Here is a 15,512-nt window from a genome sequence, read left to right as displayed (position 1 = left end):
GCATGCATTTGATTACATTACCAATACATTATAGAATGCCAGAGAGACCATTAACAATTTCTCATAGCCAATTTGAATAGGAAAGTATTGCATTTGTAGAAAGAACAAAATGATATTTGGTATGATTAGAATTCACCCTATCCCTATCAAAATTTTATTATAGATAAGGTTAATAGAAAATTCAAATGTTGCATCGGATTCAACTTGTATATTCTGAATTTGGTTAGGTTTTCCTAAATGTTCCTACCTTAGAGAGTTGGAATAAGAACATAGTTCTTTCACAAAGTAAGTAAGTTATTCTGAAATAGCAATTATATTTATTGTGGTCACAATTCTACAATCTTGTTTTTATCAATATAAGAAACATTTGTTGCTAGTAGACTAGAATAGTTGTATAAGTTTGATAATAAAATAGTATCAAGTATACATACATATGTATATATAAATATATACACATACATAACATATATATACTTATACACATATGTATACATGTGTGTATGCATAGAGATTAAAGGACCTTAAAACCGTCCAATCTAACTTTGTCATTTATAGATGAGAAAATTGAGACTTAGAGAAGTTATATCACTTTCCATAAGTTATATCACTTATCCTAAACCTAAAAGTCATGTATTCTGACTCTTACTTGGAAGGACTTTTTATTCATCACCAGTCACTTATACTGCCATGATACACAGCAGAGTACGTCACCCCACACTCACAGAAAAATTAAATCTTGAGTTTCTTCTCTTCTCTCCAGTTCCAATTCAAATCAACTCAGCATTACTTCCCAGATTCTTCCCTTTTGTTTGAGCTGGTCCTTTTCCTTGACAAGAAGAAACACTATTCAAATTTCCTTAATCAGATTACTACTTCCCATTTTCTCCATGAGTTCACCTCTTTGATTTCATTTCTTCTCTTCAACCATTGATTCCTTCCTTGCTCCCTTTAATATGCCCAGGTTTTACCCATCTTTAAAAAAATACAAACTTCACTTGACCCTGCCACCCCCAAAAACCATCACCTTAAATCTTTCCTTTCTTTCATTGCCTAACTTGTAGGGAAAATTCTATACCCTCACTGCCTCCATTTTGTCGCTTCATACACACTTCAAAACCACTTACAAAATTGCTTCCGTTCCACTACTCAATTGAAACTACTCCTTCCTGGGTCCATTTGGTAAATCCAGTGGCCTTTTTTTAGACTTTATTCTTCTTAAATGCTCTGTATTTTCCACTACTCAAGACCATCTCATTGTATCTAGATACTTGTGCTTTCCCTTTTGGGGAAAAAAAAATTTTTTTTTAAATTATGAATAAGCACAAACATTTCAACATACAGCTTCCTGGGTTTTCACCAGTCTTCTGTCTAGTTTGGTTCTCCCCCCTCCCCCCCCCCCCCCTCTCTTACTGCTCCTCAATTTCCTTTTTAGGATCATCATTCAGGTTCTACCTCCTAAGAATGGGTATTCACCATGATAACTGTGGGTCATTACCTCTTCTCTCTCAGTGATCTCTTCATCTCCTATTAATTCAATTATCACCTCTACATGGATAACTCCTAAATCAACATACCTGGTATTTGACTCTCTTCCAGCTCAAATCCCATATATCCAACTATGTGCTGGATACCTCCCCTTGGGTGTCCTATAAACAAATCAAATTCAACATGTACTAAACAGAATACATTGTCTTTTTCACTAAGTGTATCCTACTTCCTAATTTCTCTTTTTTAAATTTTTATTAAAGCTTTTTATTTACAAAACATATGTATGAGTAATTCTTCACACTTCCTAATATCTCAATTTCAGTCATTTTTTTCAGTCACCCAAGTTTGAAACATCCATCAACATCCATCCATTTTCAACTCTTCAGTACCATTCACCCTCCACCATAGCTAATTAGTTGTCAAATCTCATCAATTCTACTTCCTCAATATCTCTTACATCCATCTTCTTCTCTTTATTCATACCACAACCAATTGCCACCTGGATTATTTCAATAGCTACCTAATCGGTCTCCATCTATTTAGTGTCACTCTTTTCTAATGTGTACTCCACATGCATCTGCTAAATTAATATTCTTAAAGTGGAGATGCGCCTATATCACTCCTATGCTAAAGAAGTTTGTGGGTTTCTATTATGTTTGGCAATCTAAGTCCTTCACAGTTTGGATTCAGTTTATCTTTCTAACCTAATTCCACATTACTCCTCCTTTTGAACTTTATCTTATAGAGGAGCTTGCTTGCTATTCCTCCTCTCCCAACATTCCATCTCCTGCCTTGGTCAAAAACAGGCTTTCTCTTCTTTTTAAAACATTCTTCTTCCTCATTTCTACCTTTTTGGCCCATATCTTCCACCAAGACTCATTTCAAAAGTTTCTTTAAAAAAAAGGTCTTGTGAGTTGTGAATTGTGAGTGCCCTCTACAATGATTTATCTGGGACTATGTTGTATTTTTCTAGGAAAATATATGTTCCATGAGGCCAGGGACTATCTAATTTTGATACTGTATTTGTGTCCCTATTTCTCATCATAATACCAAGTATGAAGTAGATAATTAATGCATTCTTGCTGATTATCACAATTTATATTTGATATTGCTAAGGTCAAAATAATAGAAGTAGAAAAGAGATTAAGTAGAGAGAAGACTATAACATACTTCTCTCCATGAATTTTACAATTCAACTGTGCTGACTTACTATTATTACCACAATATTTGATTCTCCTATTTCAGTAATTTTTTTATTTACTGTCCTAAAAGTCTGGAATGCTCTTGTTTTCCCACCTCTTGAAACTTTCTTTTTTTCAAGTTTTAACTTAAGTGTCATCTTCTATAGAAGACCTTTCCTGTCCCATCTTCAGCTACAACTATCCCTTCAAAAGACGAAGGAATCTTTTCATCTCATCTCCAGGAGGAGAAAATGAGACTAACTTTTCAGAGCTCTGCCTCATTTAAATCCAATTCACTTCAAAATCAAGACATCACCCTCATGAGATCCTCCTTGAGAACAAAGGATGAACAAAAACAGAGAAACAACAAACTATCTTTTTATTTTGTATTTGGTACATTACTATATATGTCCATGTCTCATTATAATGCAGTTTCCTTAAGGGAAGGGCCTATTTCTTTTTCATCTGAATTCCCAAACCTTAGCACAGTGTCTCACATAATTGGTGTTTAATAATTGCTGGTGGGTTGAGTGATTGAGCCTGGTAGTAAAATGAAAAGGAAGAGAATGCAGCATCTTACATTTAGAGTTGAAAGAGACCTTGGAGACCACCTACTCTGACATCTACATTTTATAGATGCAAAAACTGGTCAGAATAACATGGTAGAAAGAATCGTATGTCTGAGATCAGAGGATGTGGACTCAAATCTCACATCTGGTGTTTGCTTTTTTTAATATTTTTTTTATTTTCAAAAGATATACAAAGATAGTTTTCAACATTCACCATTGCAAAACCTTGTGTTCCAAATTTTTATCCTTCCTTTCTCCCTACTCTCTCCCCTAGAGAGCAAGTAATTGAATATAGGTTAAACATGTGCAATTCTTCTATACAGTAAATTTCCACATTTATCATGCTGCACAAGAAAAATATCTGATATTTTCTAGCTGTTTACCTTGGATAAATCATTTAATCTCCCCAGACCTCACTTTTCTCATCTAGAAAATAAAGGGGTTGGACTAGTTAGCTTCTGAAACCTTTCTAAGGCAGCTAGGTGGAACAACAAATATAGTATTATGCCTGAAATCAAGAAGGCCCAAGTTCAAATCAATCTCAGATACATATTAGCTGTAAGACTTTGGACAAATCATTTAACCTGTTTGCCTTAACTTCTTCAAGTATAAAATAAGACACCTACCTTGACTCAGTTTTCTATATAATTGAGAAATAGTCTTTATTGGAGACATTTGCTATAAAAAATTTTTCCTAACTTTGTTTTTCTTCTAATCTTGACTGTATTTGTTTTGTTTGAATAATATCTACCTTGAAGGATGATTGTGAGGATCAAATGAGTTAATACAGTATGACAACTAAAGTAAAGAAAGTTTTAGGAAAAATATAAGAATCCTTGACAGGAGTTAGAAAACCTGAGTTCAAAACTAACTTACTAAGAATATGATCTTGGGCAGAGAGAAGGTCTAAAGAAACGCTTGGAATCAATTGTGAGTGGTGGAAACAGAAAGACAGAGAAACATTGTGAAGGAAAAGCTGCCAGGAATTCATTAGAAATTGACTTTGATACATTGTTGCACTGAAATAGACAAAATAATTCTTGGTTATGTTTAATTCTAAAATTCTGAGAATTTAAAAAGTATAGCTTCTTTTTTAGCCCAGGACTAAGAAAATAAGGATTTTGAATATATATTATGGACCAGAGATAATGAAGTTGCTATGAGATCAACAAGAAAAATCTATTATTAATTTCTTAAAAACCAGCTTGCTTTCCAGTTATGAAAATTAGCATATTATTACTGTTATTTTTTACAAGATCTATGTCTTTGTCTGGTAACATCATATCAGGTACAGAACTTTCTCTACCATGCAGAATAATACCTACTCTGGAACTTGTAACTGGAGAAAGTATACTGGGGCAATGAAAGGTTGAATTATTTGTCTAAGGTCATACAGTCACTATGTAAGGATTTAAATACAGATCTTTTTTTGTTTTGTTTTTTTAAGGTAAAAACACTATACTTCAATTCATAGGTGGTCTCCATTAAGGTTTGTTAAAAGCTTACATAATTTCATGTGAGGTAGGTAAATACCACAGATATAATCATCCTCTTTTTACAGATGAGGAAACTGTGCCCTTAATCTCATGGCTACTCAGCTAGTCAGTACCAGGAGTGAAATCTAGGTCTTTCTTACTTCGAATCCATTTTTCTAAATGGAATGCTAACTTTGAGGGTCCTTTAATCCGCTCTATATATATAATGACTCTGAGTGTATAAGAATTAGTGGATGAAAAACTGACTAAATCTTTCAGAGCATCTTTGGAAAGGGTTTATTTGTTGTTATTAAGTCATTTTTTCAAATGTCCTCTCTGACTTTTCATGATCCCATTTGGAGTTTTCTTGGCAAAGACAGTGGAATGATTTGCCATTTCCTTTTCAAGATCATTTTACAGATGAGTAACTGAGGTAAACAGGGTGACTTGCCTGTGAAATAGCCCATACAGCAAATAAGGCTTGAGGCTGAACTCAAGAAGGTAAGTCTGATTCCAATCCCAGAACTCAATCCTCTTCTTCACCTAGCTACCCTTAAAGGTTATATATAATATGGTGGGAGGATAGATAAAGCTCTATAACTTCTTTCTGTGTTAGTATAGCCACATTTCTTCCAAACTCATGAGTTTTGTTCCCATCCCACAGGGTAGGCACTCTGCATTACAAGAGCCAAATACAGACATCAGGCTATTTTTACTCTAGGGTCACCAGACACATATTAAAATGTAATTAGGAATGGACTTATGACATAAAATGCCATCTGCATCCAGAAATAGAATGTGGATCAAAGCATAGTATTTTCACCTTTCCTTGCTATTGTTTGTTTTTTTCTTGTGTTTTTTCCCCTTTTCCTCTAATTTTTCTTGCATAGCATGACAAATAACTGTCATGTTTCTATCATGTGCAGAACTGCACATTTTAAACTATCGAATTACTTGTCTAGGAGAGAAAGAAAAATTTGGAACACAAGAATTTGCAAAAGTGAGTGTTAACTATTTTTGCATGTATTTGGAAAAATAAATACTATTAAATAGCAAAAAATGTAATTTAATAAAATGAATAAAAATCTAATAGAACACAAAGCCAATGGATTCCTTTCTAAATCAATATACCCCAAAGGGATCATTTTGCACACATTAGTGATCCTCAATTGCTATCAAATTAAACTTCGGGATAGGATTTGATCTACGCATGCGCCTTCGCCCTCGCCCTTTACCATGATGGTGGACACCGTCCCCTTAACCAATATGGATACCTAGAAACAATGTTAAGGGGAAGGGAAAGGAATCCCTCGAAAGTCTTCTCTGCCAAGGCTGTCTATGCAAGGCCCAACCTTGAAAAAAGTTTTGTTTCTCAAGTTTCATTTAAACTCCTAAACTGAAGGGTTTGAGACTACACAGTGGACCACTAGGGATGACCAGGGTTTGATGAACGCAAGTTTACTTTACCAAGATGGCGGCCGGAAGCTTCCGGTAGTCTCCCCAATCACCGGTTAGGATAGCGGGAGGGGGAGGGGAATGACTTGGGCGAAGCCTAGGCCTGAAGTGACAGCTTCAGTGTGGCGGGGGCCAGAGTCCCAGGAGCGGGGAGTTTTTCCAGCGGGGGCCTCTCCAAAGATACTTTTCCCGCGCCGCTGTCACCCAGGGGCGGGCATATCACCTCACGTGCACGCACGGACAAATCATAATCATAATTACAATAACTGGCATCCGGGGTAGAAGGTTGGGTTTTTCTCTCGCTCTCCACTGGACTTGGCGGGAGCCGCTCCTGGAAGGGGGAGCAGGATCCCGCCCCAGTGGGAAGTGTCTCGTCATACGTGAGGGTCTTTGAGCCGTTTTCCCAGCTAAAAGCTGTCCCGCAAGAGTTAAACTCGTGGCTCAACTCGGAGCTTTGGAGGTGGGGGGTGGGGGGTGGGGGAGGTGTCTAACGGGAACTATTGCGAGGAGTTTTTGCAGAAACTTGAAAAGATTTGCTGTCGGGGGCTCAGTGAGGGGAGGAGGGACATGTAAGGAGCGAAGGAGGGGAAGGGTCAGTAGCGTAAACGAAGGTTTAGCAAATGTCACAACCATATTGAGGGGAGGGGCCCTGACTTGCAATTTGGGCTGGGGCTGGGGTGGGAGAGGAGGTTAGATGTGGGTTACTTGTGTAAGAGGTTGAGGATCCCTGCCATTCTCCGTGCAAGTCACTGTTTCACATTCAACTCCCCATTCCCCTTCTTTCCACTCCAAAAGTACAGTGTGTGGGAGGGGTGTTTTGTTTTGTTTTGTTTTTTGTTGTTTTCTTTTTTTTTTTTTCATTTGGCTGGTAACTTCCTTTAAGTGAGAGCGATGGGAGGGGTGGAGGTTGAACTTGGCAGGCGACGCCTCCTCTCTTGCTGCTGCTGCTGCTGCCGCCGCCGCTGCGGCTCCGACTCGGGTGGGGGACCACAGAGAGGGAGGGTGGGTTTTGCTTTGCAACTTCTCCCAGCGCAAGATAAAGGTGGCGGGGAGCGGCGGCTGCAGACTTCGCTGCACAGACGATGCGTGGGTGGGGGGAACCTTCATGCATGCAACTCCCTCGGGGCCAAATGTACGTATGCTATTTCTCCCCCCACCCCTTAAATGTTTGCCCGAGGGCGTGTCCGTCGGTCAAGTCTGAGAGATAGACTTGTGTGCCGCACCGTGCCCCCTTCTCAGCCTTCTCCCTCTCCCACCTTAAATGTGTGGCTTGGGGGCTGCTCATTGTCTCCACCACCTCCTCCTTATGGATCGAGAACGGTATTCCCTTCTAGGCGTCTTTTCCTAAGTAAGACACTTAAAAGTATCTCGTGCTGGTCTCGGCGGACCACCCCCGCCTGGTTTTCCCTTGGAGACAGCCGGCCCCCTGGCCGGCCCCGTGGCTCAGGCCTCTGGACTTTGTGCACTGGGCACTGTCCCCCACCCTCCGCCCCGCTCCAGCCCAGTTCCCTCGGAGTGGACAGCGGCCCTCGCCGGTCCACTGTCACATGCATCACCCACCGGGTATTCTTCGTCATCCCCGTCATCAGAATTGATCTTCTAAGTCAGCTCAGCCCGGAGAAATGGAGTAGGGTGGGGGCGGGAAGGAAGGGAGAAAAAGAAACTACACAAACTAAGCGTCTCTGCTTCCTCTCCCTCCCCAGAAAGACCAGGTCTGTCGCAGCCGCGTTTATTTTTGTTTTTTTATTTTCCTTTGGAGATGAAGGGCAGAGGGGTGAGGAGGAGGGGAGGGCACTATGCGCGTGCAGAGACTGGGGTTGAAATGCAGTAAATATTGCTTAGCTTCTGTAATCGGTGCTGCAGGGAGGTAAGCCTATATGTGGGGACCGGGGTAGGAGAGGTGGGGGCTCTGTGTGCAAAGGAGGTGGTGGGAGTTAAATTGCTGCCAAGGAGGAGAAGGAGGAGGCGCCGACTGCCTGACTGGACTGGGTTTGAGGGGCTTGGGGAGCTGAGCGTGCGATTGCAATTGCTCACAATCACCAACAGGTTGCATCGTTCCCCGCCAGCTGCTGCCCCTCAGGCTTCGTACACGCTGGGAGCGGCGAAATATGTGAGTGTGTGTGCGTGTGTGCATGTGCGTGTGTGTATGTGGATGTGGCGCCGCCTCCTCCTCCTCCCCCCCTCCGCCCCCATCTCGGTCCAACTCTCCCTCTCTACAACCAGGCAGCCCTTTCCCGTGTCCTCCCTCCCCTTCTCCTCCTCCTCCTCCTCCTCCTCCATTTTGCTAGCTCGGTCTGTGACTAGAGCCCGAGTCACCGCCCGCCTGTCGGGGACGGCTGAAAGTGGGTGTAAGAAGGAGAAGAAGGGTGGGAGGGCTCCGGGGAGAAGAAATGTACCTATGAACAACAGTCCAGAAGACCCGAAGAAGGGCCGAGGACTGTTCTTGGCGGTGTGGAAAAAGGGCAAGACTTTTTAAATTGGGGTTCTCCCCCTTTTCCCCCCATGGAAAAGGGGGCGGCTGTTTACTTCCTTTTTTTAGAAAAATATTTTTTCCTCCTTCTTTCACACGCTAAGTTGTTTGTTTCGGCCGTGGTGGGAGCTGTGGAAGGTGGCGGGAGAACCGGACCCCTAGATGAGGTAAGAGGCAGATGGAGAAAAGGGGGGGTTACGGGTGCTTGCTACCTCTGTCCCCTTCCCCCAAAGCCCTGAGAGTTTCTTGGCAAGGCACTGAATCCTAGGGGGCGGCTTTGAATCTTGAAAACTTTTATTAACTGGGGGAGGGGGGAGGAGAGTGGGGAGGGGTTGAGTAGGGAGATTTGACAGTGACGAAAGGACAGAAAAAGGGTGACAGTGCTTGCTCCCTCCCCCTCGCCACCCCCCTGCCATGCTCGGGTGCGTGGGGTGGACGGGGAGGAAGCTGAGCTTGTACTTTCGGACCGGGAGGCTGAAATAATGCCTCTCGGCGTGGGCTCCAAGCTCCCTGGCGGGGAAGTCGGGGGCCCCCAAGCCTCAGATTGAGTTAATACCGTACTAGGAAAGCCGCAACACTCCCCCCCCCCTTCTCTCTGCCACCCCTTATTTTTCTTCCTTGAGGGTTGATATCTATTTTTATCCTAAACGCGGAAAAAAAAGAAATAGTGCCTTAACTCTTTTCTTTCCCGAAAATGTTAACTGTTGCCTAGGATTGATTAGAATTTCCGTCCATGCTACGACGTGTCTCCCTTCTGAGCTCTCTGCATGGGTGGATTTTTTTTTTTTCCGGGGACGAAAGAGGCTGACAGCCTGAAAGTTGTAGACTTCTCTTAGGGGCTGGTGTTATCTTGCAGAAGTGGGCGTGTCGGAGAAAGAGCTCAACAGGTCTCGACACATTTCTAGACACTTCGCGCTTTTGTGGGGGTTTCTTCCTTCCATTTAGATAATGAATGCTTTGTTTTTCGTTTTGGTTTTTTTTTTTTTTTTTTTTTTTTTTTTTCCCTATTTTCGTGGTTGGGCGGTCTTTAAAACCGACCTTTCATCGAGTTATTTTGTAGTCTGAGGTTTTTGACGGACTATAGTTTTGATGTTTGTATTTTGGTTGTAAATGTGCTAATTGAAGCGCTGTAGTGCCACTTTAGATATTTGGATATTGTTTGTAAGGACCGGTTAATGTTGCACATTCATTCGTAACTTTAAACTAAGAAAAATATTGCTTGAAGGATAATTTTGTCGTTCTGCCTCTCACCCCCCCCCCCCCCCCCCCCCCCTTCACCACCGCGGCCGAACTGGGTGTTATTATGGTTTCGGGTTTGAAGGCAGCTGTCAGGAAAGCCCGTGGAAATTCATTAGACTCCATTTGATACCTTGTGTGTGTTTAGAGATCATTATCAAGTAAACGTAGCAGAGGGACTAGAAGGTTAAACCTCATGTACTCAAGATATGTTATTGCAGCACCTTACTCCACCCACCTTCAGCCTCTCTCCCAGCCCTGTACCCCAGGGACCCTACTGTGCAACTAGCTATCAAGTTTATGATTTTTAACTTCCTGCAGAAAAGTTTTTCCTATTGGACTGGATTTGACTAGATCGTCCTAAATATTTATGTCAGCCTTTTTGGACCTTTCAGATAATTTTAATTATTAAATGGATTCTCAATTTAGCTCTCTATTGAAGACATGATTTTCTAATAAGATCTTAGCCAATGGAAATTTTTTTTTAAGGGATGGGTGAAAGTTTAGAATCCAGTGAGTGTTATTTATTGTGGCTTTTTTTCCCCCAACATCCTCCAGTCCCAGTCAGATTATCTGTATCTTCACTATTTTCTTTTCAATGCTCTAAATTATGTTTCAAAGGGGAGAAAATGCAGTGAGCTCAGAATAGGATATACCTAGTGGTTACAGAAAATTATATATTAATAGCTATATAATGTGACATACCTAGGCAGTATCCTATACTATCAGTAGAATCAGTGATAACTTTGATATTTACATTTCAAACAAATGCACATTTTTGTCAGAAAAATAATATTTTCTAGTCTGTCTCCTTGAAATGTAAACTATTGTTAGCTTATATTAACCCAGGCTTGTTTTTCATTGTGAATATCTAGACTTAAGTCCTGAATTACTGTGTCACTATGATGGAGTTTAAAATGGGAACATTTTGCTTTGTCTAGGAGATTACTAGATTGGCAGTGTTGGTTTATTAGAATGGAGTAGAGGATTCATTTGTAGGTAGTAGTATGATAGATATTAGATAAAGGGCTAAATGGAATTGGAAAATTTGGGGAATAACTATTAGGATTCTTCAGTATTTTCTCTTGCAGTCTTGATTAAAAAGCGGTAGGTTTTAGTCATTTCCCCACCTTTCCTGACACATTGATATATAATATTTTAAAATAATCATTTTAACTTAATTACAGACATCATTATACGTTATATTTTTATATGAATGAACAAGTAAATGGCAAAATATCAGGTTGTAATTTGGCTGTTACTTTTGTAGATGATCTGTAATTGTATAAAATGCTACATTTGATGAAGCAGAGGAAAGTTGATTATAACTCTGGAAAGAACTACCCTTCTGGTGATGTGGAGTAAGATTAGTAAAATCCATACATGTTGAGCTTCTTTCATATTATGAACCTAATCCTATCACTGAAACGCTGATGTGAATATATTGGTGACTTCTTTAGTTATGGTATATATGTTCTTTTTCTAGCTGGTATTAACTGATGGACTCAAAAGAATCGTTAAGTCCCTCCCTTGGAGAAGAAACCACCAAAAGTATACATGGTCGGAAGAGAGGAAATGTAATGGACTTTTATAAATCCATAAGGGGTGGAGCTACTGTCAAGATTCCTGCATCTTCATCCTCACTGGCTGCTGCTTCTCAATCAGACTCTAAGCAGCAACCTCTTTTGGGTGACTATTCTAAAGGATCAGCAAGCAGTGCACCGCAGCCAGACTTATCCAAGGCAGTGTCTCTATCAATGGGACTCTATATGGGTGACACAGATACAAAAGTAATGGGAAATGATCTGGTATTTCCTCAGCAGGGCCAAATTGGTGAAACAGATTTTAGGCTTCTTGAAGAGAGCATCGCAAATCTCAGTAAGTCATCCAGGGTATCCCAAAGCCCCAAGAGTTCAGCATCTGCTACAGATAATGAATTTCCAACAACATCTAATTTTGATAAAGCTTTAGAAAAGCCGACTTTTAAAAAGGGCCCGATTGGCACTTCTGATGGCAATGCAAAATTGTATACTGAAGACCAAAGTACCTTTGATATTTTACAGGATTTGGAATTGTCTGCTGGGTCCCCAAATAAGGAGGCAAATGAGAGCCCATGGAGGTTAGACCCCTTGCTAGACGAAAACTGTTTGCTTTCTCCTTTAGCAACAGATGAGTCATTTCTTTTAGAAGGAAATGCAAATGAAGACTGCAAGCCTCTTATTTTGCCGGACACTAAGCCTAAAATTATGGAGCAGGGGGGTCTGATTTTACCCAGTTCTAATATACCATTGCCTCAAGTAAAAACAGAAAAGGAAGATTTTATTGAACTTTGTACTCCTGGGGTAATTAAACAGGAGAAATTGGGCCCAGTTTACTGTCAAGGAAGTTTTTCTGGGACAAATATAATTGGAAACAAGATGTCTGCCATTTCTGTTCATGGTGTGAGTACCTCTGGGGGACAGATGTACCACTACGACTTGAATACTTCATCCCTTTCTCAGCAACAGGATCACAAGCCTGTATTTAATGTCATTCCACCCATTCCTGTTGGTTCAGAAAATTGGAATAGGTGCCAGGGATCTGGAGATGACAACTTGACTTCCTTGGGAACTTTGAATTTCACCAATCGATCTGTTTTTTCTAATGGATATTCAAGGTAAGAGTCATATGAATATTTTTTTTAAAAGATAGGTCCAAGACCATTTGATTTTTTTTTTCCAATGTGTTCACTGTTTTTGAATGACTCTCATATTCCCTTAGGTGTGACATAAAGGCAGAGGACATCACTTTTGTTCAAATCAAAGTGTCTTCATTATAGTGTATGCTGAATTCACTGATTGTTACAGGTTATATAATTCTATTACAATGTAAAGGTGCTTTTATATTAAAACATGCTAACAAAAATATCAAGCTTCTACTTACATATTTATGAATAATGTTATTTTTTGCTAGCAGTGTGAAAGGAGTGAAGATTTAAAAATTAGAATGATCAGCACTGAGGCCTGCTGGCCAGAATGCTTGTTGCAGAACTTGTTTTTGTTTTTGACTTTTATTTAATGTTAGTAAGTACATGGTAGCCACATAGCAGAATACTGAATAAGACATGGTTCCTGCCCATAGGTCTCAGGATGTAAATTAAATAAGAAGCCTCTACTCATCAGTTCCTTTGGGGACTTTTCAGTGTTGCTTAAAATTCTCAAATTCACACTTGAACACAGATTTTGTGGAGCATGTGTTCTCAGGATGTCACTTGTTTGGTTTACTCTCTCAATTGTCAGGTCATTAAAAGCTTTCTTGATCTTGAGATTTAATTTTCAACCCTGTTTTCCAGGTGCATGTTTTTGATAGGAAACAGTTTCAATCCATTACAATGAAACAAAAGGTTTTGATTTTTAACATATTTTGGTTTAGTAGAGAAAGATTGTGGTTTGTAGTCTTTTGCTAGGAGGAGATGTCTATGTTTTACTTAAAACTTTTCGATTATGTTTTATTTAAGTAATATTTCTTATTTGGAAGAAAACAGTTTATATTCATTATCTTTGTGAATTGAGGTTCATGAAATCGATAAGGGTCATTAGGAGTTTGTATTTGAGAGTAAGCATTTGAGAATAAGTTTTGCATTTAAAGACTTCTTTTACTATATTTGTTTACATCTAGAAATTTGGGGCAGTAAAACCTGTGATTGTACATATTTGACTCTCTGAATAGATCCTCCATTAATTTGCAGGTTGTGAAAAGCTGTAACCATGCCATGGGAAATGTTATGTTTTATGAAATACTTGAGGATTATCAGAGCATTTTGTGCTCATAATGATATCATTTTGCTTTCATTTTCCTTGCCCAAATATTAAATGCATGAAACAAAAAACATCCTTTTGCATTAAGGGTGAACACAGAAGATGTATACCAAAAAAAAAAAAAAAGATTATAAGTGAACACACTTATCTTGTGAATAATAATCGCTCCCAAGTTCATAGCACTTTGTAACTCTCTTAACAATATAAATTCTTAATGGATTGTCTTCATAACTCTGAAAAGGAAGTATTATTATCTTGTTTTTTCAGTGACCTGGGGCATTCCTTCTGTCTGTTTCCCCCTGTGTCAGAAGAGGAAGCTGGACTAGGTCCCCTCTAAAGACCCTGTTTGCTCTCAATTTTCTCTGAATCTATTTGATGTGATTACTTTTTGCTTAATGCTCTTCAGTGTTTTTAATTAAATTGATGGTGGCTTGGGCAACTTCCTTTGGTAACTTTTCTTTGGAAATTTTATACATTATGGCATTAACTTAGTTGGAATTGGAGAACTAGAATTACTCAGAAGAGAAATTCACTCAAATAAATTCAAACAATGTTTCTTTTCAGTTTCAATGTTTCTTTGATTCAGATTGAATCAATCTATTGTTTTCAAATGAGCAACATTGATATGACTCAAAAAGGTTGCTTTTCTATTGTGCCTTTATATTATTGGGCTCTAGTTAAACATTAGTCTTGACTGGACCCTTAGAGAACCATTTAAAGTTAATTTGGAGATGACAACTAGATATTATTCCTAATATTTTCATTGCAAATGTAAAAATAGTAGAAGAAAAAATCCCACTTATTCAATTTTAACTCCCTTTTAGCATTTCTTTTTCAGAGTAAATAAAATTTAGCTATAAACTAATTCTGGAAATTCCTTAAATTTGTGTCTAAAGCATTGAGTAATCACAAAGTATGTATTTAACATTAGTAAGATTAAAAGATGAAGCATCTTGCTTAATTAAGCCTTACAGTCAATGGCTGATTGATAGGTAAACAATAAAGGTCCTTCAACTTCATTCTGTCCAGGTTAACATAAGAAAAATGAGTTAGAAAGTTCCAAATTAACCTATGGAAAGTCCACATATAACATGATCCTTATATTGATAGGAAGACATTGTCTTATGACTGATTTTTCAGAATTTTTATACCTTTGGTGTTGAAACTATGTTGTAAAGAGGTGAAAGAGAACTAGGTTGTTTCATGTTCATTGTGTTCATTTGTTTGGTTTTTTTTGTTGTTGTTGTTTTGTAGTATTCTTAAGACTCTAATTGTAAAATATTGACTGCTTTTAAAAGGTCTAAATTAACAGGAGGAACCATGTAAGACAAAGATCAACTTTGAAAGCCTGTTCAATATGTAGTTTAGGCTTCTAGTAGCGAGAGGGAAGAAGTCAAGTTTGTTGGTTTGGTAATGCTTCTGTTAACTGTACTACATTATTAACTTTATTAGAGGGAGAAGAGAACATTGATGATCTTGAGGTGTCATATGGATATAAAGCCTCAGTGGTGAAAATCTGTCTTTATCTTGCCTATTAAAATAGTGCTGCAAAGATGTCAGAAAATTCAGTTTGAGGTTTTGCCAGAGAAAAGGGTAAGGATTCTTTTTAAAGGATTGTATTAGTGAAAAGGGGAAGGATTCTTTTATAATCACTATTAATGTCATTCTTAATGGAAACTTTACTAATGGGTAATGAATAAAATTAAAAATTATTTTTCTTCTTTCCCTCCTTACCTTCCTTCTCATCTTCCTTCCTTTCTTCCTTTCTTTTCTCTCTCTTGTTTGTTTCTTCCTTCTTTTTTTTTCTTTGACATCTTTCTCTTCTCTTAATACTGGTTGCT

At 39.0% G+C, this 15,512-nt stretch overlaps 1 protein-coding gene and 1 long non-coding RNA gene across 5 annotated transcripts in view; one reads left to right on the top strand and one right to left on the bottom strand.

Annotated features, from left to right (window-relative positions):
• Positions 1-650: 650 nt before the first annotated feature.
• Positions 651-6,637, bottom strand: LOC100931001. Its single transcript, XR_002770533.2, has 3 exons — positions 6,181-6,637; positions 1,575-1,646; positions 651-826 (listed from the first exon to the last, which is right to left on the bottom strand). It is a non-coding gene; the product is annotated as an uncharacterized LOC100931001 (long non-coding RNA).
• Positions 6,638-7,161: 524 nt separating this feature from the next.
• NR3C1 (nuclear receptor subfamily 3 group C member 1) overlaps positions 7,162-15,512 on the top strand; it is a 136,836-nt gene continuing 128,485 nt past the window's right edge. Inside the window, exons 1-2 of one of the 4 annotated variants that reach the window (XM_012551537.3) lie at positions 7,162-7,300; positions 11,361-12,530. In XM_012551537.3, coding sequence (XP_012406991.1) covers positions 11,374-12,530 — 1,157 coding nt within the window. In that variant the 5' untranslated portion in view covers positions 7,162-7,300; positions 11,361-11,373. Of the gene's footprint in view, positions 7,301-7,808; positions 7,881-8,351; positions 8,806-11,360; positions 12,531-15,512 lie in introns of those variants that run through there. The other 3 variants (XM_023505468.2, XM_012551534.3, XM_012551541.3) reach the window with 3 other exon arrangements.

The sequence above is a fragment of the Sarcophilus harrisii genome, chromosome 2 (assembly GCF_902635505.1).
Source record: "Sarcophilus harrisii chromosome 2, mSarHar1.11, whole genome shotgun sequence".
Classification (NCBI taxonomy): domain Eukaryota; kingdom Metazoa; phylum Chordata; class Mammalia; order Dasyuromorphia; family Dasyuridae; genus Sarcophilus; species Sarcophilus harrisii.
The sequence above is the reverse complement of the archived record's forward strand: the minus strand, read 5'-3'. Positions and strand labels throughout refer to the sequence as shown.